The following is a 27,336-nucleotide window of genomic DNA, read 5'->3' as shown; positions in this document are numbered from 1 at the left end:
ATTATTTACGAATCCATGTTGAACAGGGGAAACTACTGATTTACAGAAATGGTACAAATTCGAAGTGATTATTTATTATTTAGAAATAGCGGACAGTTTTGCACTGCCCCTGTAATTTTGTATGTCAGACTTTTCACCTTTCTTGTGGAGAGGAATGATATAAGATTCTTTCCAAAGAAATGGAAAGACAGAAGATTCAAGGGATGGATTAAAAAGCTTTACCAATGGATAAATTAGGGAAGAACTTCACCTTGAGTAGACAACTAGGAATATTGTCAGGCCCAGGAGAGTAAGAAGATTTTTAAGAGTTTATAGCTAATAGGAGAGAGGAGTGTGAAATAATAAGAGGAGGTATAGAACTAGTGAAAGAAATGGTATAAGGGTAAGAATTAGTATTAGGAAAGACTGAAGAGTAAGTTGATTGGAAAAAATTAGCAAAGAGGTTAGCAGAATCAGTGTCATTGCTAGCTTTATCCAAGCCGAGAAAAAAAGAAGATGGCAAACTTGAAGATTTACGCTATGAAAAGATTTTTATACCCTGAACCCATTAAAAATGGGTATAAGGGTATATTGTGTTTGTGCAAAATCCAAATGTATGTAACAGTCAGAAGGAAGCATCTCCGACCCCATAAAGTATATATATTCTTGATCAGCATCAATAGCCGAGTCGATCTAGCCATGTCCGTCTGTCTGTTGGTCCGTCCGTCCGTTCGTCCGTCCGTCCGTCCGTCCGTCCGTCCGTATGAATGAACGCAAGGATCTCAGAACCTATAAGAGCTTGAGATTTTAGATGTAGGTGCTCTTAGTTCCCGCGCAGATCGAGTTTGTTTCCGATAGTCGATAGCTTACTCCGTTTTCAAGCAATCGATAAAAATCGATATCGATATCCTGTTTTTTGGGCAATTTTGGTAAATAATAAGAGCTAGAGTCACCAAACTTGACATATAGCTTCTAAAATATAATATATATATGCATTTGATGTTGGAAGAAGAGGGTTCAGGTTATCCCCTATTCGGGAGTTCCCGAGTAGAACCTCTTACTTGTTAGATTTAGAAAAGAGGTGAAGCGCATTCCGCTCTAAAGAAACAGTAGTCCGACCTTATTGAAGAATAAAACAATCTGGACGATTTGGAAATAACATTGGCCGCTACTCTAAAGGACATTTTGTACTTTATGCCCCATCGTCCTGTACTCAGGGCGGAAAGTTTTACGACCAAATTGCGCGTCATATTTGCCTCTTCTTGCAAGGCCAGTAACGGCGTCTCAGTAAACGACAATATGCTTGTTGGGACGAGCTTGCAGCCCGATCTTTTTGATACGATGACTAAATAACGATTTTATAGGTTCGACCATTAGGATATAGCCAAGATATATAGGCAAGTTTTAGACACTCATTCTCATCACAACTTTTCGGCATATTGTGGTGGTTTGTCAATAACACACCCATGGTGCGTAACAGGTTAGTTACCTATGGAACAAATTGTACTTCATTCCAAGCAGTGCGCTGTCAGTTTTATCAATCAAAAAAATATGGGAAAGAGTATCCACACGCAGCTAAAGTGATTAGACGTAGTTTCTACTTGGATGATATTTTGTGTGGTGCAGACACCGTAGCAAAGCTTGAATAATTGAAACAGCAAGTGTTTGCGCTGTTAGAACATTGCAGGTTTAATCTGCACAATGGCGAAGTAATTGCCATGAAGCCCTCAGCAATGGGGATGACTAAGAGCCTTTAATGCTCCAGACTGATAATGCAGCCAAATCACTTGGAGAAGGTTGGGTGACTTAAAGCTACCAATTTCAGTTCTCGTTTAATGCTCCACAACTATTACGAAGCGAACCGTCCTATTAGAATTAGCCCTAGTATTTCATCCTTTGGAATTTTTGAGTCCTATACTGATTCTAGACGAGATATTCGTACAAGAGTTATGGTTGCTGAAGCACGACTAGGAGGAAGCGCTGCTGTCAAGATACGCGGCTCAGTGGCAAAGATACGGAGAGGAACCGATACTCATAAATCATTATACGATGCCAAGACCAGCGCTACGTTTATGTTCCCTATAAAAGCAGAAAATTATAGGGCATCATCAGTCTAACCTAACTGCAGACGAAATTGGTGGAGGCTTTCGCTATATAATTTTCAATTTAAAAAATGTAAAACTGCGTTCAGAATTCTTTAGGTTAAAAAATAAAAAACCTATTTGGTCTAAAAAATTCCATGCTTGAATCCCTTCATTCGCGAGTGTTAAAGGCCGATTTACCAATTTACACAAAGCATCCTATTTTAATAGCTTAAGATTATAAAAATGCACTTATTAAATTACACTCATCCAAGCAATTTACATGCAGCGGCTCAATCGTTATGCGCCTTCTTGCTGCAGAAATATTAGATCATCCATTGCAGGAAATCGGCTCACATTGCGTTACGAATTTGCATTATCTGCGAGTGTCTTCCTCATTATTCAATAGATTATACAATAGAATTATATGCTAAAAGCCTAGTTAAAGGATACAATTTTCTAAATAGCATCACCGACCGATGGAGGTGTTTTATTTGCCAGTCCGGCCAGCTGTGCCCCTTTTCACAGCTAATTTTGTCAGTGACGCTATTAGAGCCTACATCTAAGCAGAAAGTTGTAAGTAGGAAAAAAGTGTTCTCAAGTAACATTAAAATAATCTTAATTTGCTATATTAATAAAGAAAATACAATAAATAGGAAAAATAAAAGTATGAAGATTGTTAATAAAGTAAAGCAATGTAAGTTAGATGAAGAGTGTTAAGTAGATAGGACAAAGAGAAAAGTAATGGGAAATCACCGACCCGGTGGGGGAAAATTTTTTCAGCCTGTCCGGCAAGCTATGCCCCTGCTCATAGCTTGGAATGGTCAGCGACTTCCCGAAGGTATCCTGAAAGCAACGATTTTATTAGGGGTAGAGACAGTTCGGTAGAGAAAACGTGATGCAAACTATTATAATTTTTACATAGCACGCGAAAAGGACTGTGCATAGCGTAGTCTGTTGTGCACGTAGATAGGAATAAGGGGCGAAAATTTCTAGTTGGTCTAGCCGGAACAGAGAATTGAAGACGCCCTACTAGAAAAGGAGAATCCATGTCGCAAATAATCAACTTATGTAGATGGACAATACCGAGAATTGTCCTACGGTTGGTTGCTGGAGTAGGATGGCAACCGAAGATAAGGGTCCTAATTTAAGCCTCGTAAGGCAAAAAGCAGAAATTGCTTCTGAACAGATTCAATACGATCCTGGCTATTGTTATACTGTGGAGACCAGATGCAAGAGCAGTATTCAAGGAAAGGGCGAACAAGGGAGATGTACAGAAGTTTTGTTAAAAAAGGATCGTTAAACTCTTTAGACCATCATTTAATGAATCCAAGTCCACCTCTTGCCTCTTTAACGATGGTATCTATGTGAAGATTGGAACAGAGTTTAGAATCAAAAATAACGCCTAGATCCTTAATTGTTAGTATACGTTGCAAAGGGATATTGTCGATTGTATAACTGACAAGATAAGGTGTAGTACGATTAAAAGTCATAAACATACACTTTGAACAATTTAGATGCAATTGATTGGCCCAACAGTTGCATAGCGTTCAAATCGTCTTGTAGACGAGAATGATGTAGGGGATTAGTGTATGATAGAAAAAGTTTGACATCGTCCGCATACATGAGTACACGGGCATGTGATATAACAGAGGGGAGATCATTTATAAAAAGTGTAAAGAGTAAAGGTCCAAGATGACTTACCTTGAGGAACACCAGAAGTAACGTGAACCCGTCTAGAGGTAGTCAGCCTCAGCATTACTCCTTGGGTCCTACCTTTTAAATAAGAATTAATCCAAAGCAGAAGAGACAGGGGGAAACCTATTCGGTCAAGTTTAAAAAGTAAAATATCATGGTGCACAGAGTCAAACGCCTTACTGAAGTCAGTGTAAATGACATCAGTTTGCATTTTCGAAAGGAAAGCATCGTTCACCAAGGAAGTAAACTCAAGCAGATTGGTCGTAGTTGACCGATTCTTTACGAATCGATGTTGAACAGGGGAAACAACTGATTTGCAGAAATGCTGCAAATTCGAAGTGATTATTTTTTCAAATAATTTAGGAATAGCGGACAGTTTTGCAATGCCCCTGTAATTTCGTATATCAGACTTCCCACCTTTCTTGTGAAGAGGAATGATATAAGATTCTTTCCAAAGAGATGGAAAGACAGAAGTTTCAAGGGATAGATTAAAATGCTTTAGCAACGGTTAAAGAAGGGAAGAACTTCACTCCTTGAGTAGACAACTAGGAATATTGTCCGGCCCAGGAGAGTAAGAAGTCTTTAAAGAGTTTATAGCTAATAGGAGAGAGGAGTGTGAAATAATTAGAGGAGGTATATAACTTGCGGAAGAAATAGTATAAGGGTAAGAATTAGTATTAGGACAGACTGAAGAGTAAGTTGATTGGAAAAAATTAGCAAAGAGGTTAGCAGAATCAGTGTCATTGCTAGCTTTATCCAAGCCAAGAAAAAAAGAACATGGCAAACTTGAAGATTTACGCTTCAAGTTTACAAAATTATAAAACTGTCTCGGATTTCGGGCGAATTGCCTTTTACAACGAGTTAGATAATTCTCATAGCATTGAGAATTAAGAAAAAAGAAGTTCGACTTGGCTATGGAATATTTAGCCAAGTCTGTACACGAACCAGACTTTTTAAACTTTTTAAAATATTTGGATTTTACATATTTTAGATGTGATAATCTGGTAGTAAACCAGGGTGGTTTTGAAAAAGTATTCGAAGGAATTGACTTAGGAATACACACATCTAAGAGGGAGATTAGGGTGATGTAAAAAAAATTAATGGCTGTATTCATATCAACTGAGTCATATAAGAAAGACCAATCGGTTGAATAAATAAGCTGATTCAGCAAAGAATAATTTCCTTTGCGAAAGCAATAGCGGGGCTTATTGGCTGATGAGCACGAAATGAAAGGATTACAATTTAGCATTGCAATCTCTAAAGTTGGATGATAGACATCCTCAGGAAGAGATAAAGGAGGGGACCTAGACACATTAGAAATAAGGTAGTCATTAACAAATACAAGGTCAAGTGTTCTATTCATATGATTAGAAATTGAATTGATTTGAAACAACGAAAGATCAAGCATGCAGTCTATAAAATCGTGGTGTGCTGAGGGCACTAGATAATTTTCAGCTGTAAATAATGACCAAGAGATACTCGGCAAATTAAAATCACCCAACACCATAAATAGGTCATTATCACGCACGTGTGAAGAAACTTCTTTAATACAAGTAATATGATTCATATAATCTTGAATATCAGAAGAAGGTGGGACATAAGAGCATGTTACATAGACATTCCGTGTAGGAAAAGACACCTTAACTGAGACAATCTCAGCGTCAGTAGGCGTACTAAAATAGAAAAGTTCAGACTGGAGAGTGGCTTTAACGGCAATTAACCCCCACCACCTCGAGTCGGCCGATCATTTCTATACAAAATAAAGTTATTCGGTAAAATCTCAAAATCAGATATGGTTGAGTTCAACCATGTTTCTGAAAATGCTATTATATCCGAATCAAAGGAAGTGCTGGCCATGAAAAGATTTTTAAGCTTTGAAATGAGACCTCTGACATTCTGATAATGAATAAAGATTTGGTCAGAAGATAAAGCTACTTTTTTGGTACCCTGTATTGAAGGGACTGGAAGGGTGACAGGCTGGTTACGCTTTTTAGGCTTGAACTCGTGAACAATCATGTGTGGAGGCCAAAATTTGGGATCACAAATGATTGGGAACATATCATGTGAAACATTTATTTTGAATGATGATATTTCACGAGGGGTGGAGAAATTAAATTTGGTTATTGACACGGTAGCAGAAGATTTGCTAGCAATATAGGCTTCCAATGACTCAGAAGTGGTGTCCGACGAAAGTCGAGACACAAAAACTTGCCTACGAGGGGCAACTACCGTTAAAGTAGGCGCTGATGGGGCTGTAGGTAATACAGGAGTTGGAGGAGCTAACGAGGCACAATGATTGTTTTTAACAATCTGGGCAAGATTGCGCGTAGGTCTACCTTTGCGGCCAGGAGCTGATGGGGCTGAGGCAGTTTGATTAATTGGGACGGGATCAGGTACGGGATCTACTGGGACTAGTACAGGGGTTGAAAAAGGTGTAATTGGACAGTCGCTTGGAGAAGGCGATAAAGACAACATTGAAGATACCTCCAAGTTGCTAGGAAGGGACAAGAAAGTCGTAGGTGTCTGAACAGACGTAGAGGGCAATTGCAAAAGTTGAGGCTCCAACTATTAAATTTATATTTGCCAAGCAACTCGAAACTCGAGTCAAAATTACTCGAGAGCTGCTTAGCCACATTATTTAATTTTAAGAATTGACTTCTCACAGAATTATACATTCTGGAGAAATCAATTTGCTTGTCGATGCATTTTGGGCACGACCAACGCAAGCCGCCGCAGCCCTTCTTGGCAATTGCAGCGATTTTGTCGCAATCACGTCCAGTGGGACCTGCACATTTAGCATGCATCATATTCTCACACAGCCAGCAATTAACAAATTGCGGCAGTGCAGAATCATCAGCCTGCTTGAACGTGCACGGTTTCTTACAGCACAACATAATTAATTAATGCGTATGCAAATTGCGAGAGCACAGAGCAAAACGAAAACGGTGCACAAGATAGAGCAAGTAAATACACAAACAAATGGTTTGGAGCGAAAAGCAATAAAAAAAGTTTGCGAGAGCGCGATGCACAATTTGGATGCATTTTAATATACGAGGGATGCGCCAGCCAACGTGGTATGCCAACGAAGGCATACCATATAGAGATCTTGTCAGACTTGAGTGCCAGCTCCGTCATAGCGGCACTTAAATGTTTTTTTGCCGGACGTGGTATAAGCTCCGACCTGCTCTGCGACAACGCCACTAAGTTTGTAGGCGGTTCAAGACAGCTGGGCAAAACATTCGACCAGTCGGGCCAAGCTTTAATCAACGACACGTGCAGTCAACGGGGGGTCAATACTCATTTTATCCCAACAAGCTCACCTAACTTTGGAGGGTTATGCAAGACCGCATTGAAGGTTGTAGAAGCACTAACTCATGGCTACTTTTTGGTTGGCCGCCCAATTATTGCTCTAGTGGAACCATTTGACGAAGCACTGGTCAAACCATCGCTGACCAACCGCCTGGACAATGGTTACTAGGAGGAGTGTCAGAACTACATCCCGGATTCGATTGCGCAGTGTATGTCGGGACTCTCGAGACCAATACGGGGTTTCTTAAACGAAATATACATAGAACCTGCCCCTTGGCACTGGAGTTAAAAGTGGATGGTGTTTTGGAATGAGCTTCCAAGGTGGGAAGTATGTTCGCGCCATAAGTTAATGTATAGTATTTACCAACGATGTTAGCACTTTTTAGTATTATTGCTTACATTCCTTTAATTATTAATTTCAACGCTCGTGGAGGACTCTAGCTCGAACACAGGTCGCACTTATAAATATAGTTCATATGTACATTTTTAGGAAAGCTATTTGTCGCATTTATTGACTCTAGCTATTGAAACTGAGATATGCAGACAAAAATGATTTTGATATCGAAACTAATTAAGTTATCGACGATTTGAGACAGACTCGTACTGCGCGGGCACTAAGTTCAACTCTCTAGCTCTTATAGACTCATACATATGATATCTGTCGTCCAGACAGACATGGCTTGATTGATGCTGATCAATAATATATATTCTGAATGGGGCGGATATACTTCCTTCTGCCTTTTTCATACATTTGCATAAAACCATTATCCCTATTCATCCTGAACCCATTCAGGGTATTAAAATATTAGATTCACTTTTAGAAACTCTTAGCATTCACCATATACATACTAGAAGCATTAATATTCTGGGAACTTTCGTAAAGTTCGTTGCTGGGTCTCTCAGTTTTACAGAGTTTAAAAAATAAAATACTATCAAGCACTGAAGGGCAAGAAAAATGTATAAATTTATCTAAACAGTAACTACCATTGTCTAGGTAACAAATGATAAGCAAAGCGCCATATCTTTCAAAAATTCTCGCAAGAAACAAAATTTTTATTTTAGAACTTGACACGGTAATGTTATCCCGTCTTTGTCTTATTAGGTCAAAAGTATTATAAACAACATATGACTAGACAACACCTACGGCTTTGTAAGCTGCTGCCCACTCTCCTTCGTTGCCCGATGCTCTGATCGGTTTTGGAATTGTGTTTCGTCCTTATAAAGCCTTATAAATTCTAATATGTGCCCTGCGCGGCAAAATAAATACAATAAAAACAAAATTTAACATCCTTGAATCTTGCTGCACAAAAGTAGTGAAAATTATTTATCTGCAAAAAGGCTTGCGACTACACGACAGGATCTTTCTTTTTTTATTTACTTTTATGATACACTTTCGTTACATTTACAAGCACAAATCTTTCTTTAAGTGCTACGCGCCTCAACATAAAATATATTTTAAACAAGTTACTCTACAACAAATGACCCTAATCAAGTGGCGGTTGGAACCCAGGCTGCTGGTCTTAAAAGTGATCGACTCAATAGATTGTCCTCCGAACTTGATCCTGTGCGACTTCGCGATGTTGATGACTGCAGGCTGCAAGATTACATAAGCACGGCATGTCATGCCTCAAAGGAACAGCGGAACAACAACAAAGGAGCAACGGATACAAGTCGCTCGTTGTCAAACGCTTATGCTTCCGCTTTAGAACTGCTTGATAAGCGTTTAATAACAAGCGTCTTATTTTTCAGGCACACATCCCTGAAATTTTGGGTTTAGGAAAGTTGGATAGGGTGCGACGAATTCTCAGATAAGATAAACTCTCATCTACGTGTGTTATAATCGATGGGCTCTGTGGAACAGATCACCGTTTGTATCATAGTACACACGCTGCTGCAAAAACTAGATAGCGCTACGCAAGCTAGCTGGGAGGATGATGGCCCTTTAGACGTCATATCATCATGCGTGCGGCTTACAGCCTTCATCAAGAATCGTTGCTGGCTGGAAAATGCGAGTGCATGTGCATTCTGTGAAAACGCAGGCCACTCCATTTTTAAATGTTTACAATTCGCAAAATTATCGCACTCGCCGCGCCTTCACGAAGCCAAGCGGCTTGCGCTGTGCCTAAGTTGCCTGCAAAGGGGATCTCAGCTGAGAGTCTGCGACTCCAGCACTTATAGATTTTTTGGAAGCAAACATCAAGGCCTGTTGCATCTTGGCAACCGAAGCACACACAATCCTCAAGATACCGAAACTAATTCCTCATCCCAAAACATCCTGGCGGCAACTTCATCTTCGCCACTCCCCATCGACCAGCATCTCAAGCACGATGTTGTCCACTGCCAATTGCTACTGTCGTCATCAATGTAAAAAATCGATGTTTAATCTCGGGTGTCGGAGTACTCCATATACATCCGGGCGTTGATTGTACCATCCTTCACCGATAATCAGCCTGGCTTCACTCTTGATCTGTTGAAAGGCTTGCATCTGCAGCAGAATGCACAGATTAACGAAGGATTCCGTCATATTTTGGACCTAGAATGCTGCACCGAGCCTGAGTCCTCACCAAACAAGGAAAAGCGCTAGTGCGCATTTCCAGGCCAATTTTGAGCATCTGCCGACTACTTTAAGCTGCGAAAATGGTGTTATAGCGACACACCTGTACTGCAAAACATACTGGCAGAGGATACAGAATCGTTGCTTAAATTCGACGATGGCAGCGACATCACAAAAACGTTGGGTCTTGTTTGGGATCCTTCCTCAGGCTGTTTCCATTTCCCCTCTCTCCATTGAAGCTGTCTTCGAGGCTGAAAAAATCAAGATCAATCCCGTCCGCATTTACTTTCTTTTACGACCCCTTTGTTCTTATTGGTCCTGTAATAAAAACATTTTAATTTATCCTCATAAAATGGGCCAATGACCCAAGTGTTCTTAGCAAGGGAAAGGAAGGGTGGCCTGACTCCTGTGTACCCATCGAATCCTCGCCAGAACTTCAACACAAGGTATTACTCGGAACTACAGGCCAACTTGATCTTTCGATTGGCTGCAAGTTCAAGCTGCAACGGGTCTTTGCTTATATTTTCAAATTTGTATATCGAATACGTAGAGCAGAACTAACTATAGACCACATGCATCATGGCACATATGTGTCTGCGGTCAGTTCAAATGGCTCCTCTTGGTGGCAATGAAGGAAGCAAGGCAGTTCAACTTGTCTAGCTCAATGGCCTCACTTACGCTATTCATTGACGAGTTCGGTCTATTTCGCATCGGTCGGCGGCTGAGAAACTTGTCGTTGGACTTCTCAACGTGACATTTGATTATATTGCCCCGTCGGTATCCTGTGACGCAAGCAATCATAGTTTACTTACGCATCTTATTGTCTTCGATTTTTCTCCAGTACTGGCCCATTGGCCAAATGCACAATTTGTTTTCGTGCCAAGCCGCGACTGACAGAGCCAGCTGATCGTCTCGACACATCGTATCCCTTTATGATCACTGGCATTGATTACTGTGGACCATTTTTCTACAAGAGTGAAGTACGCAACAGGCCACAAGTGAAATGCTATATCAGTGTAATCATATGCTTTGTTACAAATGCGGTCAATTAGAGCTTGTGCAGTACTTATCTACATTATTTCTCATCGCCTTAAAACGGTTTATCCTGATTCGCTCTCGACCTTAAAGAATATGGTCTGTCAATGCTACAAACTTTGTGGGGACCGAGAATGAGCTGGCAGATCTGGGGCAATTGTTCCTGAGTGACGCGCTTGTAACGGCTGTTCACAAATTTTCCCTATTCGAATCAATTGAATGGCCGGTCATCCCTCCTCGCTCTCTAACACGGCTCATCTCCAACTAGTATTTTGGGTAGGTTGGCGCGAATAATATTTAAGGCTTCACAAAGAATAGCCGATTATATGTAGCCATGCCAGTCTGCCTTTATATACGAACTAGTCCCAAAGTTTAAAGGTTTCGTCTTAAAATTTTCCAAAGGTCAGTTTTACTGTGGCTGGACGTATGTTTGTACCGGATCGAACAACTGTATAATATAGCTGCCCCAAAAACGATTGGTCGAAAACTAAGTTTTAGTACAAAGAACTTCTTGTTTATTTAGATGCTCCTTAAGGAGGAAAAGAGGAATCTCCATACATATAAACAAAATTCTATCAACATCGGACTGCTATATCATAGTGAAGACATAAGAAAACTTTTTTGTTTATAATGCGAAATCGGTCATTTATTAAGGCATATGTAAATAGTTTAAGTTCAAATGTATGGGACATTCGGAAGGAATCAACTCCAACCCCATAAAGTGTATATATATTTGATCAGCATCTATAGCCAACTCGATCACGCCATGCCCGTTTGTTTGTCCGTCTGACCGTTTATGTGGACGCAAGATTTTAGAACCTATAAGAGCAAGAGAAGAAAGATGGATGCAAGGTTTTAGAACCTATAAGAGCTAGAAAAATCAAAAACATTTAACACTTTTTAACAATTTTCTATGGTTTCGGGGTAAGATAAGTATGCTTGCTTTGAACTTTTTTAAAACCGATTTAATTCCATCCAATATCCCATGATTATCAGTTGAGACATAAGCTTGAGAGAGACTCTACTTACAAGCGCGTGCGCTCGCACACCCAGATTTTGAGATTTCGTGCATAACACTTACGTGCACTAAAGTGGACGGTAAAATTAGGGACCAACACTCTCTCTTTTTTCAGACATACATTTATATGCGTACGAATGCACTTACATAATAATACGATGTCAACTAGCTGCACGTCGATTAATCTGTCAATCGTTTCCCCCATTCAAAGGCCACTTCATACAATTTTTAAATCGAATCTCAAATGTCAAAAATAAGGTCAGTCATTGACCGATTCTCCGCATGTACAAATGCCCGTGCCTAATACCAAACAACTAAGAGGTTCTATTCGGGAGCTTCCGACTAGGGAATACCCTCAATCCTCTTATTCCAACACTAAATGCAGTTGTTACTTTGATGTTTTCGCTAGCTGCCCATCCAATTGCGCAGTTACATATAGTAAAGTCAATTCCATTTAAAATGTGGCCTAAATTGGTTGGCAACATAAGTTGGGTTATTAACTTGATTTATAGCTCTGGCGGCGATAGGTATAAAATGAAAGATACTTAATATATATATAATATTCTAGAAGCAACATATCAAGTTTGGTGACTCTGAATCTTAATACTTACCCAAATTTGAACAAGTAAGAGGTTCTAGTCGGGAGCTCCCGACTAGGGGATACCCTGAACCCTCTTCTTCAGACAGGCGGACATGGCTAGATCGACTCGGCTATTAATGCCGATGAAGAATATATATACTTTATGGGGTCGGAGATGCTTCCTTCAGCCTGTTACAAACATTTGGCTTTCGCACAAATACAATATACCCTTATATCCATTTTTAATGGGTTCAGGGTATAAAAAATAACAGCTTGCTGATATAGATTTTTATCGATTGCTTGAAGACGGAGTATGTTATCGATTATCGATTTGCGCAGGCACTAGGAGGACCTACATCTAAAATTTCAGATCTCTAGCTCTTAAAGGTTCTGAGATGCTTGCGTTCATACATACGGACGGATGGACAGACAGACGGACATGGCTAGATCGACTCGGCTATTGATGCTGATGAAGAATACATATAATTTATGGGGTCGGAGATGCTTCCTTCTGCCTGTTACATACATTTGCATTCTGCAAAAATACAATGTACCCTCCTTAAGGTAGTCTTTGTCACGCAGACCTGTAAATAAGGTACATTTCTGCATTTGTTCGCATTGCTTTTCGCACCAAACAATTTGTTTGTGTACGAATAATTGTTTTTTGCGTGTTTACTTGCTCTACTTTTGTGTACCGTTTTCTTTTGCTCTGCAGTCTCGCAACTAGCATATGCTTGTAATAATTATGTCGTGCTGTGAGAAGCCCTGCTCGTTCAAGCAGGCTGATGATTCTGCACTGCCGCAATTTGTTAATTGCTGGCTGTGTGAGAATATGATGCATGCTAAATGTGCAGGTCCCACTGGACGTGATTGCGACAAAATCGCTGCAATTGCCAAGAAGGGCTGCGGCGGCTTGCGTTGGTCGTGCCCAAAATGCATCGGCAAGCAAATTGATTTCTCCAGAATGTATAATTCTGTGAGAAGTCAATTCTTAAAATTAAATAATGTGGCTAAGCAGCTCTCGAGTAATTTTGACTCGAGTTTCGAGTTGCTTGGCAAATATAAATTTGAGTCCCCAACCAATCGCCGGTTGGAGCCTCAACTTTTGCAATTGCCCTCTACGTCTGTACAGACACCTACGACTTTCTTGTCCCTTCCTAGCAACTTGGAGGTATCTCCAATGTTGTCTTTATCGCCTTCTCCAAGCGACTGCCCAATTACCCCTGTTTCATCCCCTGTAGTAGTCCCAGTAGAGCTCATACCTGATCCTGTCCCAGTTATCCAAACTGCCTCAGGCCAATAAGCTACTGGCCGCAAAGCTAGACCTGCGCGCAATCTTGCCCAGATTGATAAGAACTATCATGGTGCCTCTTTAGTTCCTCCAGCTTCTGTATTACCTACAGCCCCACCAGCGCCTACTTTAACATGGCCAGCACTTCTTTCGACTCGGATATAATAGCATTTTCAGAAACATGGTTAAATTCAACCATATCTGATTTTGAGGTTTTTCTGAATAATTTTATTTTGCATAGAAATGATCGGCCGACTCGAGGTGGTGGGGTGTTAATTGCCGTTAAAGCCACTCTCTAATCAGAACTTTAGCTAAGATTATCTCAGTTAAGGTGTCTCAACACAGCATGATTTTATAGACTGCATGCTTGATCTTTCGTTGTTTCAAATCAATTCAATTTCTAATAATTTGAATAAAACACTTTACCTTGTATTTGTTAATGACTACCTTATTTCTAATGTGTTTAGGTCCCCATCTTTATCTCTTCAACCTACTTTAGAGATTGCAATGTTCAATTGTAATCCTCTCATTTCATGCTCATCAACCAATAAGCCCCGCCGTTGCTTTCGCAAAATTATTCATTGCTCAATCAGCTTATTTATGCAACCGATTGGTCTTTCTTATATGCCTCGGTTGATATGAATGCTGCTATTACTTTTTTTTGATAACTCCCTCCAAGTCAATTCCTTCGAATACTTTATCAAAACATGCTGGTTTTGGGGCTTACACCCAGATTGTCACATCTTTAAATGTAAAATCTTAATATTTAAAAAAGTTAAAAAGTCTTGTTCGTGTACAGACTTGGCTAAATATTCCATAGCCAAGTCGAACTTCTTTTTTCTGAATTCTCAATGCTATAAGAATTATCTAACTCAATGTAAACGGCAGTTTGCCCAAAATCCGAGACAGTTTTATAATTCTATAAACTTGAAGCGTAAATCTTCAAGTTTGCCATCTTATTTTTCTCTCGGGATGGATAAAGCTAGCAATGACTCTGATTATGCTAACCTCTTTGCTACTTTCTTCCAATCAACTTACTCTTCAATCTGTCCTAATACTAATTCTTACCCTTATACCATTTCTTTCGCTAGTTCTATACCTCCTCCTATTATTTCACACTCCTCTCTTCTATTAGCTTTAAACTCTTTAAAATCTTCTTACTCTCCTGGGCCTGACAATATTCCTAGTTGTCTACTCAAGGAGTGTAGTTCTTCCCTTCTTTATCCATTGCTAAAGCTTTTTATTCTCCCCCTTGAATCTTCTGTTTTTCCATCTCTTTGGAAAGAATCTTATATCATTCCTCTCCACAAGAATGGTGAACAGTCTGACATACAAAGTTACAGGGGCATTGCAAAAGTGTTTGCTATTCCTGCAGCATTTCTGCAAATTAGTTGTTTCCCCTGTTCAACATCGATTCGTAAATAATCGGTCAACTACGACTAATCTGCTTGAGTTTACTTCCTTGGCAAATGATGATTTCCTTTTGCAAATGCAAACTGATGTCATTTACACTGACTTCAGTAAGACATTTGACTCTGCGCACCATGATATTTTACTTTTTAAACTTGACCGAATAGGTTTCCTTCCGTCGCTTTTGCTTTGTTTTTTTAGTTCTTATTTAAAAGGTAGGAGCCAAAGAGTAATGCTGAGACTGACTCTCTAAACAGGTTAACGTTACTTCTAGTGTTCCTCAAGGTAGTCATCGTGGACCTTTTCTCTTTACTCTTTTTATAAATGATCTCCCCTCTGTTATATCACATGCCCGTGTACTCATGTATGCGGACGATGTCAAACTTTTTCTACCATACACTAATCCCCTACATCATTCTCGTCTACTAGACGATTTGAACGCTATCCATTTTGCTGTTTGGCCAATCAATTGCATCTAAATTGTTGAAAGTGTATGTTTATGACATTTAATCGTACTACACCTTATCTTTTCAGTTATACAATCGACAATATCCCCTTGCAACCTACACTAACAGTTAAGGATCTAGGCGTAATTTTTGATTCTAAACTCTGTTTCAATCTTCACATAGATACCATCGCTAATGAGGCAAAAGGTGTACTTGGATTGATTAAACGATGGTCTAAAGAGTTTAACGATCCTTTTATAACAAAACTTCTATACATCTCTCTTGCTCGCCCTATCCTTGAATACTGCTCTTGCATCTGGTCTTCGCAGTATAACAATAGCCAGGATCGTATTGAATCTGTTCAGAAGCAATTTCTGCTTTTTGCCTTACGAGATTTAAATTGGGACCCTAATCTTCAGTTGTCATCATACTCCAGCAGGCTGCTTCTTCCTAATCTTCCGTCGTTAACCAACCGTAGGAAAATTGACGGTGTTGCTTTGTACATAAGTTGATTACTGGCGATATAGATTCTCCATTTCTGGCCAACCAAAAATTATCGCCCCTTATTCCTATCTACGTGCACAATAGACTACGCTATGCAATCCGTCTAATAATCCTTTTCGCGTGCTATGTAAAAATTACAATAGTTTCCATCACGTTTTCTCTACCGAACTTTCTCTACCCCTACTAAAATCGTTACTTTCAGGATACCTTCGGGAAGTCACTGACCATTGACAGCTATGAGCAGGGGCATAGCTTGCCGGACAGGCTGTAAATTTTTCCTCACCGGGTCGGTAATTTCCCATTACTTTTAGAGAAAAGTACAAAGGACAAGGAGTGTCCTATCTACTTAACACTCTATATATCTAGCTTACATTTCATTACTTTATTAGCTATCTTTTTACTTTATTTTTTCCTATGTATCGTATTTTCATTATTAATATAGCAAATTAAGATTATTATACCCTGAACCCATTGAAAATTTGTAAAAATGGTATATTGTATGTGTGCAAAATGGAAATATATGTTACAGGCAGAATGAAGCATCTCCGACCTCATAAAGTATATATATTCTTGATCAATATCAATAGCCGAGTCGATCTAGCCGTGTCCGTCTGTCTGTCCGTCCGTCCGTATATATGAACGCAAGGATCTCAGAACCTATTAGCGCTAGAGACTTGAAATTTTAGCTGTAGGTGAGTTTTGTCGATCATTAATAAATAAAATAAATAATTAAATTTCACATTTATTTCTATCACTTAATTGCGTCATTAAATTATTAAATTTTTTTTTTAGATCTAAAAAACTTTATGAAATCATATATAACCGTCTAAATGGTGACCTTTTTATGTGGGAACCACAATCTGCTACAATAAATGATGATATCAACGTGTGCTCCTTTGAATTATGCGTTAAGGAAGGAATATGCATAATTTATACTAATGTTCAAGAATTAGAAAAGACAGATCAACTATCTCCACGTGGAAAATTACAATGGAATTTAAAAGACTTCCGAGCATTTACGGTGGCTGCATTAAATAACGACAAGAATTCGGGATATTTTTGTGTTCAATTAAAAGATATCGATGTATATCACTGTGGTAAGTTTACTTATAAATATAATTGATTATAATCGATGCTAAACATTGTTCGAAAATTATTTAAGGACATTACATAAACATTATCGATTTAAAAATACTGGTTGTCTACCAAGCAAACCTTAGTATACAACATACGTAAGTGTATACAAATTTGGGATATACCAAGCTCAAAGCAAGAAAACTAACAAAATTAGTTTCTTTGTCAATAGCAACACATACAAATATGCTTGACACAAACATGCAAACGTATTTGCTTGATTGGCCCTCACAGATCCAAAGGTGAGAGTACATTTGTCAATCATGTGAAAATTAGGCTGCCACGTCCAAAATGTTAAGGCTCTTTTATATATATATATATATATATACACGTCCAAAATGTTAAGGCTCTTTTATATATATATATATATATATATATATAAAAGAGCCTTAACATTTTGGACGTGGCAGCCTAATTTTCACATGATTGATCTTAGAACCTATAAAAGCTAGAGACTTGCAATTTTAGCTGTAGGTCGTCCTAGTCCAGCGCAGATCCGTTTCTAAGCAATCGATAAAAATCACTATCGAAATTCGGTTTTTTGAGCAAATTGTGTAAATAATAAGAGCTAGGATCACCAAAGTGAAATGTTTACTCTAGAATAGTATATATATATCAGTGTGTTTCGCGTTTCGACCAAACTACACCTAGTGGTTTTCCTACAACGCCTACCCTACCGGGCCGTAGCCTCTCACCGCCTTCACTAGCCTCGCACCTCATGTTCCCACTCTAGGTTATGGTGAACATCGGCTAGTCCCGATGTTAGAACAAAGAGGGCTAGCAGAGAATAAAAGAATTAGCAGGTTCCCTTCATTAATCTTATTGTATTCACTTTTATTTACTTATTCATTATTCACTCCCCTACTGTACTTCCTAAAATAAGGCCCTGTCGCACTCCTTTGGAGCCCTAGCGCTACGCTGTACACTTTCACGTTTTGTCGCTAGCGCTCTTTTTACGTCACACGTCTACTCACCCTGATGCTCCTTTAAAAAGTGCTGGTACGGTCGCTAGCGAGCCGTGCGCTTGCATCGGACGCTCAACTTCGCCGCGAGCTTCCGCAACTTCGCCTCGGAGCTTTCGCTCTTCGCCGGGGAAAGGCTCGGTGTCTCCTGCTACCGCCTTCGTCAGACAAGATTGTGCTGATTTCGGGTTCCATCTGCAAATTTGACGGGTGTCACTCCCGCCTTTCGCCTACTCGTAGGCCCTGGGCTTTCCCCTTCGTCGTCAGTCACCTCTCGGTGGAATGGCTTTAGCTGCGAGCTATTGGCCACCCGCACAATATTGGGAGATATGAATTCGACGAGTCAATGGGGGCCATCAAATTTGGGTGCCAATTTCGCGGCGACCCCTCAGCGGCATTGGATAGTTGGTGCTACCGTAACAGGACCATTGAGTCCAACGAAGGCCGCCTTTCTCATCTCCACAGGTTGTAGTGTCTGCTCTGGTCCTTTGATTCGCGCTGGAGAATTCTGTGGACGATATAAAAGATTTCTTTTAACTTATCCTTCTTTGTCCTAGGGTCGAACGCACTAGTTGCAAACCTCGGAGTCACCTGATCGTACACAGCGGCAAGCAATCGCATCAGAAAAGCGGGACTGAATCCGGCCGAGTCCGCTTTATTTGTATTGACCGCTAGCGATATCTGGCCCTCGCTAAATTGCGCTATCATGGTCTTAACAGCCCGGTTGGTCCTCTCGGTAGGATTCTCTTGCGGACAGTACGGGGCGGTAAACTGGACCTCTACACCCAGGGACTCCAAAAACGACTTGAAACTACGGGTCGTAAACTGGGCTCGTAAACCTACTCAGAATTCTCTCTCGGAATGCGGTCAGCAGGTGTGCCACCGTGGCCCTCCTAAGAGGGATCAATTCCACCCATTTGGAAAAGGTGTCGTGGAACATGTTTTGTGTTGCTATGTTTTGAACGTGGAAGGGGTCCGACGAAATCGGCGCAAAGTACTGCCATCGGCTCTGCTACCTGTCTCGTCAGCATACGTCCAGCCGATTTGAGTTGCTCGCTCTTGAACTTTTGGCAGATGTCGCAGTACTTCGCGTTCTTGGCGGCGTCGCGGAACATACCCGGCCAGTAATATCTCCGGGCCAACCTCGACACAGTTTACCTCACGCCTTGATGCCCGGCCGTGGGAGCATCATGACATTCCCTCAATACCCTCAGCCTCTGATAACTAGTCACACATGGCTTCCAGAGAATGTAATCTTCGTCGTCCGTCCGATGACCCAAATGCCCATTTTCTTCTGTGTAGTCCGGGAACTTGTCTGGCTCTTCTGTGATCCTGGCACGCATACTCGCGACCCATTTACATGGGGCCTAGGTCACCACTGCTTGCTGACAGGTCTCTAGAGGATGCCTATAGTGCGTCGGCCACGACATTGAGCTTCCCCCGACGGTAGTTAACGGTAGTTGAACGTTAAATTGAAACTGTTGTAGTGCCCACCGCGCGATCCTTCGTGAAGGGCTCTTAATCGAATTGAGCCACTTGAGCGCCAGATGATTTGTTATCACCTCGAACCGGTACCCTTCTAGGTAGCAACGCAAATTCCGGATCGACCATACGATTACCAAGCACTCTTTATCGCTGGCGGAATAGTTCACCTCAGCCTTCAGAAACTTCCCGATCGCGTACGCTATCACTCGCTCTTGTCCCTCAATCGTCTGCGTCAGCACTGCGCAGAGGCCATACTCACTCGCGTCAATCTGCAAGACGAATTTGGCGGATAAGTCTTCAAGCTATCCTTTAATTGACGCAACGCCCCCTCGTGTCCTTGATCCCATGCCCATTTCCGCCCCTTCTTTAAGAGCGCTGAGAGCGGAACGAGGCGCCTGTACCATGACGCCATCCCGAGACACTGCCGGAACTCTCTACATGCTGTTTTTTCGTTGCCCCTGTCGCCTATATCGTCTAGGTAGGGTCCATCACCAGCCCTATTACCGTGTCAAAGGCTTGTTAGACAGTCGCCTTAAAAGGCACCTGCCTGGATCGGCTCATCCACCTGTTCGTCAATCACTCCCTGCATGGTTGGATTCTTCGGATAATATCTCTGTTTCAATGGCTTGACATCCTTCAGTCGGATCCTGTGCTCTGCGATCTGCGAGACTCCCTGCAGCCCCTCGAAGAGTGCCAGTTCCGACTACAGGAACTCCCTAAGTTCCGGATCCAGATCCGCTGGGCACTCTGCCTCTTCGATGGTGGGTTCGCCTGGCATCTCGCCTCCTCCAGTCACCACTACGATTCCAGATAGAGATCCACAATCGCTCGCATCTGGTAGTCGTTCCTGGCCCCTGTGTCCGGGTGGGCTCTAGCCATTGCTCCTGATCCCTCCGTTTTCTGGCTCATATCCGCTGTGCCGCCTCCATGACTATCTAATATCCGCCTTTGTAGCTCTACTCGCCGCCTCTTGGGCTCTTCAAGCTCTCGATACGATCTCGGTCTCGCTTGCTTCTCCTTGTCCTTTTCCGTCGGTTGCCGAGCAGGTGCCCCCCTTTCATGACCTTTCTTCGGTTCCTTCACCAATTCTTTTTCAATTGGTTGCCGAGCAGGCACTCCTGGTTGACGCGTGAGGCCTTCTTTCGGCTCTTCCCTTGTCCGAGGCCCTACGGCCGGTGACGTTGTCGTTTTTAGGACCAGCTCCGCCTCGCCGCAGCGTGTTGTAGTGCCCATTGCGCCCCAGAAGTCCATTCTCAAGATAACGTGATCTAGCATCGAGGGCATGATGAGCATCATCATATACACCGGCTTCCCCGCTAGGCCGACGTCTAAACTCAATGCCTTCCCTACTTCAAGAGTGGACCCATCTGCCAGTCGAATGCGCACCTGTACTTCCTCCGCTCTACCCCGAATCGCCCACTTGCGTACGCAGTCTTCGCTCATGTAGCTGCGAGTGGCCCCAGTATCGATGGTGGCAGGCATCGTTCGCCCGCCAATCTCCACCGTAGCGACGATCCGGCCACCCTCTACCTTCAGTGGGTGTCCTATTAGTGTGTCCCGTGTGTATCCCATTAAAAATGGGTATAAGGGGATATTGTATTTGCGCAAAATCCAAATGTATGTAACAGGCAGAAGGAAGCATCTCCGACCCTATAAAGTATATATATTCTTAATCAGCATCAATAGCCGAGTCGTTCTAGCCATGTCCGTCCGTTTGTCTGTCCGTATGTATGAACGCAAGGATAGCAGAACCTTTAAGGGCTACAGACTTGAAATCTTAGCTGTAGTTCCTCCTAGTGCCTGCGCAGATCCAGTTTGTTTCCGATAATCGATAACTTACTCCGTTTCCAAGCAATCGATAAAATTCGATATCGATATCCTGTTTTTGGGCAATTTTGGTAAATAATAAGAGTTAGAGGCACTAGACTTGACATATAGCTTCTAAAATAGAATATACATGCATGTGATGTTGGAAGAAGAGGGTTCAAGGTATCCACTAGTCGGGAGCTCCCAACTAAAACCTCTTACTTGTTATACCCTGAACCCATTAAAAATGGGTAAAAAGGGTATATTGTATTTGTGCAAAATGAAAACGTATGTAACAGGCAGAAGGTAGCATCTCCGACCCCATAAAGTGTATATATTCTTGATTAGCATCAATAGCCGAGTCGATCTAGCCATTTACGTCTGCCTGTCTGTCTGTATGTATGAACGCAAGGTTCTCAGAACCTATAAGAGCTAGAGACTTGAAATTTTAATTGTAGGTGCTCCTAGTGCCTGCGTAGATCGAGTTTGTTTCCGATAATCGATATCTTTCTCCGTTTCCAAGCAATCGATAAAAATATATATCGACATATTTTTATTTTTTTTAGCAATTTTGGTAAGTATTAAGAGCTAGAGTCACCAAACATGATATGTTGCTTTTAGAATATTATAGATATTTCAAGTATCTTTCATTTTTATACCTATCGCCACCTCCCCGTTAACACCGCAGAACTAAATCAAGTTAATAACCCAACTTTTATTGCCAACCAATTTAAGCCACAATTTTAATGCAATTGACTTTTGAGAATACACAAATATTCTATGGTAAAATATGATATACTGTAGAAAATTTCATTAAGATCGGTTAAGAGAAAACCAAACTTATATGTAACTGCGCAATTGAATGGCACAGCTAGCGAAAAAATCAGGAATCATTCATGCGCGTCTGCTTCGCATTCTATCGCATTCTAACAGCATGGTAATTGCGACATTTTTCTGTAATGCTATTTTATTTCGTTTTATTCTCAATAACACTTAATTATTGGTGTGGCTGTTGAGTAGAGGCATACCATTTTTTTTTTGCTGCTTTATCTGTTGAGTAGTGTCGTCAGCAAGTAATACGGTCAGTTGCGAGTCCGAACCCTGCCAAGAGAACTTTTTTTTTGTATTTATCTTTATTACTTCAAACGCTTTGCGCGAACTGCATTTGGTGTGGAAATAAGAGGGTTCAGGGTATTCCCTAGTCGGGAGCTCCCGACTAGAACCATTAACTTGTTATCCTTTGCCCATATGCGAGGTATTATTTTTTTCCTTAAGTAAGTAAGTGTTTCGGCCAAACCATACCTCGTGCTTTTCCTACAACGCCTACCCAACCAGGTCGTAACCCCGCACTGCCTACGCTATCGGGCCGTGACCTCATACCAACTACATTATCGGGCCGTAGCCTCGCAACAACTACACTCAGCTACACTACCGGTCCGCAGCCTCGCACCACATGTACCGACTCTAGATTTTGGTGAACAACGGCTGATGTAAGAAGAATTAGGGCTAGCAGAGATTAAAAGAATTAGCAAGTACCCTTTATTAATTTAATTGTATTCACTATTATTAACTTATTCATTAATAAAATAAGGCCCTGCCGCACTGCTTTGGAGCCCTAGCGTTCCGCTGTACACTTTCACGTCTACTCACCCTGATGCTCCTTCAGAAAGTGCCGCTACGGTCGCTAGCCAGCCGTGCGCTTGCATCGGACGCTCAAATTCGTCGCGAGCTTCCGCAACTTGGCATCGGAGCTTTCGCTCTTCGCCGCCAAATTGAAGTTTCGCTCTCGAAGGCGGTGTTGAGCAACTAATTAGCAACGCACGGTTGCTGCGACGGCCGGTGGTTAATTTCAAACTATAAGGGGCTCCTTGCCCTTAACTATGCGCTTATTCTAATAATGCACACGACATGAACTTTAAGGTTAACGGCTCATTGCCTTTAACCCAATAATGTTTACTTAAATTAGTTATAAAATTGATGGCTCCTTGCCTATTACACAGCTGCTGCCTTATCCTAATAAAGAAAATACTTGTAAACTAAGAAGACTATTAACTTATACTGTTAACGGCTCCTTGCCGTGGATTCAAAACTGGGGAGGCTGATCTCGGTAGCCACCTCACAACTGTAGAAAATTGCATTAAGATCAGTTAAGAGACAAGTGTTTGGAGCACCAGCGCAAATTGCAAGATTTTCTGTATACAAGTACATACACATATTCATGTGCGTCTGCTTCGAATTATATCAACACCATCGCAATTGCGTTTGTTTTGTTTTCTGTGCTACTATATTAATTCGTTTTTTCTCACAAAGATTCAATTATTGGTTTGGCTGATTGTTAGAGGCGGTGGCAAGTGGTGTGGTCTGTCGCGAGTTCGTGACCTACCATTTTTTTTTTTTGTGTCTGGTGTGGCTGTTGAGTAGAGACGGCGGCAAGTAATGCGGCTAGTTGCGAGTTCGAACCCTGTCAAATCAACTTTTTTTTTTATACCCTGAACCCATAAAAAATGGGTATAAGAGTACATTGTATTTGTGGAAAATCCAAATGTATGCAACAGGCAGAAGGAAGCTTCTCCGACCCCATAAAGTATATATATTCTTGATCAGCATCAATAGCCAAGTCGATCTAGCCATGTCCGTCTGTCTGTCTGTCCGCCTGTCCGTATGTATGAACGCAAGGATCTCAGAACCTATAAGAGCTAGAGACTTGAAATTTAGATGTAGATGCTCCTAGTTCCCGCGCAGATCGAGTTTGTTTCCGATAATCGATAACTTACTCCGTTTCCAAGCAATCGATAAAAATCGATATCGATATCCTGTTTTTTGGGTAATTTTGGTAAATAATTAGAGCTAGAGTCACCAAACTTGACATATAGCTTCTAAATTAGAATATATATATGCATTTGATGTTGCAAGAAGAGGGTTCAGGGTATCCCCTAGTCGGGAGCTCCCGACTAGAACCGCTAACTTGTTTTAATTTATCTTTGTTACTACGAAAGCAAAAGAACAAAAAATTTAAATTATGCAACAAATACCCATCTTTATTTTACAACGACCAAGAAAAACTAACATTTACCAATCTTATAAATACGACATTCCGACAACAGAAAACATACTAATCTACCCAAAACCATTTAGATACGGACATTTCGAAAGAGCAAAGGTGGTCGAAAGACAAAGAAATAAATTATTAGACCAAAACATTATAAGAAGCAGCCATTCACCCTAGAGTGCACCAGTCTGGTTGGTTCCAAAAGAACAAGATGTCTCTCTAGAGACTAGAACATCTTACTTGTTTATATTAGACTTTTCACCATACTTGTGAAGGTGCATGATATAAGATTATTTGCAAAGAGATTGAAAATCAGAAGATTCAAGGGATAGATTAAAAACGCGGATGAAGAACAACAGAACTACACTCATTGAGTAGACAACTAGGAACATTGTCAGGCCCAGGAGAATAGGATTTTAAAGAATTTATAGCTAAAAGGAGAGAGGAGTGTGAAATATTAGGAGGAGGTATAAAACTAGAGAAAGTAATAGTATAAGGGTAAGAATTATTATTAGAACAGACGGAAGTAATTTGATTGGAAAAAGTCTGCAAAGAGGTTAGCATAATCAGAATTATTGCTAGCTTTATCTATTTTGAGAGAAAAAGAAAATGTTGAAGGAATCGAATTAGGAATGCAAACATCTAAGAGGTAGTTCAGGGTGTTATGAAACACAATTAGTAGCAATATTCATATAAATCGAGTCATATAAAAAGACCAATCGGTTGCAGGAATACGTTGATTAAGCAAGGAAAAGTTTCCTCTGCGAAAGCAACGTCGGGGCTTATCGGTTGATGAATGATAAATAAGAGGATTGCAATTGAACATTGCAAACTCTAAAGTAGGACGATATACATCGTCAGGAAGAGATAAAAGAGGGGACCAAGATACATTAGCTATAAAGTAGTAGTTAACAATATCGAGAGTTCTATTCAAATGATTTGAAATTGAGGGTACTAGTTAATTTTCGGAAGTGAATAATGAACAAGAGATGTTCGGCAAATTAAAATCACCCAACACTTTAAATAGGTTATTATCACACACGAGTGAATAAACTTCTTTAATACAACTAATATGTTTCATAGAAACTTGAATGTCAGAAGAAGGAGGAACATAGGAGGGAGCATGTGATATACTTACATACATACATAAATGCACATAAATATAACGCGATGGAAAAGTCACCTTGACTGAGACAATCTCAGCGAAAGTAGGTGTAGTAAAATAGAAAGGTTTTGACTGGAGATTGACATTAACGGCAATTAATACCCCACCACCTCGAGACAGCCGATCATTTCTATGCAAAATAAAATTGTTTAAATTTAACCACTAACCATACAATGTATAGACATACCAAATGGCACTTTTTATCGAAACATGAAAAATCGAAACGAGGCGACCCCAATGGTACCTGCGACCATTTTAGTGTGCCCAGACAGAGTAAGACTGCTGAGAGTGGCAGCCGAACGCCGGCCTCAAAAGCTGAACGTTCAGTATGAAGCCGCATCTCGCTCAACGCACAACGTGATGATGCGTTTTCTTAATATATGTATGTATGCCATTATTAAATCTTTACAGCCCAAAAACATATGTGTGTATGCATGTGCCTCTCTCATTGCTTGCGCACTTGCGTCCATCTCTTTCTCCCTCCCCGAGATCTACAAACATTCCTATGTTTGTGTTGTGTGGATGTGCGCATAAGTAGATCGCGGCGTTAGTCGCGAGCCAGAGGTTATTTCTTCAATTGTGTGCCTTTTGTGCCTGTGGTAGCAATAGGCACACACATTTAAATGCTCTATCATATATTTCTTCGTCCACTCAGGCATGATGAGAAGAATTTGATCTAATTATATTTAATACACAATTAATTGACCTAAATGAAATATTTATATTTATTTTCTGTTTACGGTAGGGACCTGTTTTGGTTGAAATACACAAATATCTAAGTCGTATTTCTGCAAGGGTAATTCATCGTCGGCTTGTAAGAATTTTCAGAACATATCAAAAATTGCTAATGTTCAAATTTTGCGACTTGCTGCTTGTGCACACGCACACTCTTTCGAGTAAGCAAAATGTGTATGTGTAATGTGCAAAATTGATATTTTCCATGCTTGTTGTAAGGGTAAGTGTACCTGATCGCTGGCATGTGTGCACGATAACTTTTTGGGTCGGCCAACCACGCACACTAACACACTTTTCTATATGGATGGAAGCATTAATGCATTTGTGTGCGTGTTGCCTGCCTGTCCGATGCAAAGTTGACAAAATATGAAGTTTTTGGCATTTGTGAATTTCGAGCTCTACACACACACAAATGTGTTCGAATGAGCTGATCAAGGGTTTGTCGTAAGGCAGAGATATTTGTATCAATGGGTGCGTAAATTTGGGCGACTGGCACGGTTTTTGTTTTTTTGACATGCCTGCGGTGGGCTTGAATGAAACAGGTGGATCGCACTTGTCGCTCGTTTACACTTTGATATGGAAAAAATGCAAGTAATATTTTTTTAAATTTATTGGGATTATTATAATCTTAGGTTCAAGGGCTATATGACAGGCAATTATTAACAATCAGAATGTCTAGCATGCGTGTGGATCCATACCATTTTCATTGCCTGCTAACACATTTGTTCCTTTTGCTGACGCAAGCCCACCACAAGCATGCCAAAAAAACAAAGACCGTGCCAGTCGACCAAATTTACGCAAAATATCTCTGTCTCACGACAAACCCTTGACCAGCTCATTTGCACACACTTGTGTGTGTATCGTGCTCGGAATTCACAAATGCCAAAAACACGCATATAAACGCATAAATACTGCCATAGATAGAAAAATGTGTTGGCCGGCCAAAAACAGGCCAAACCCTTTAATAATATTACACAACTGCTTACTCGAAAGAGTAGCAGAGTAGCGGCAAGTCGCAACAATTGTACATTATAAATTTTGTGTCTTTTCTCAAAATTCTTCGACAAGTCGACGATGAATTACCCTTGCAGAAAT

The 27,336-nt window shown here is 40.8% G+C and overlaps 1 protein-coding gene across 6 annotated transcripts in view; it reads left to right on the top strand.

The window, feature by feature from the left end:
- LOC115760348 (autophagy-related protein 2 homolog B) overlaps window positions 1-27,336 on the top strand; it is a 282,487-nt gene that overhangs the window by 110,121 nt on the left and 145,030 nt on the right. For all 6 annotated transcript variants that reach the window (XR_004017603.1, XM_030701631.1, XM_030701630.1 and 3 more), the window contains one exon: window positions 16,698-17,002. Coding sequence is in view for 5 of the 6 variants with exons in the window: in XM_030701631.1 (XP_030557491.1) it covers window positions 16,698-17,002 (305 nt within the window). In the remaining variant the exon portion in view is untranslated. The remainder of the gene's footprint in view (window positions 1-16,697; window positions 17,003-27,336) is intronic.

Source organism: Drosophila novamexicana, unplaced genomic scaffold (genome assembly GCF_003285875.2).
Source record: "Drosophila novamexicana strain 15010-1031.04,08,12 unplaced genomic scaffold, DnovRS2.1 tig00000434-arrow-pilon, whole genome shotgun sequence".
Classification (NCBI taxonomy): Eukaryota; Metazoa; Arthropoda; class Insecta; order Diptera; family Drosophilidae; genus Drosophila; species Drosophila novamexicana.
Note: the sequence above shows the minus strand (reverse complement) of the source record. Positions and strands in the feature narration are given on the sequence as shown.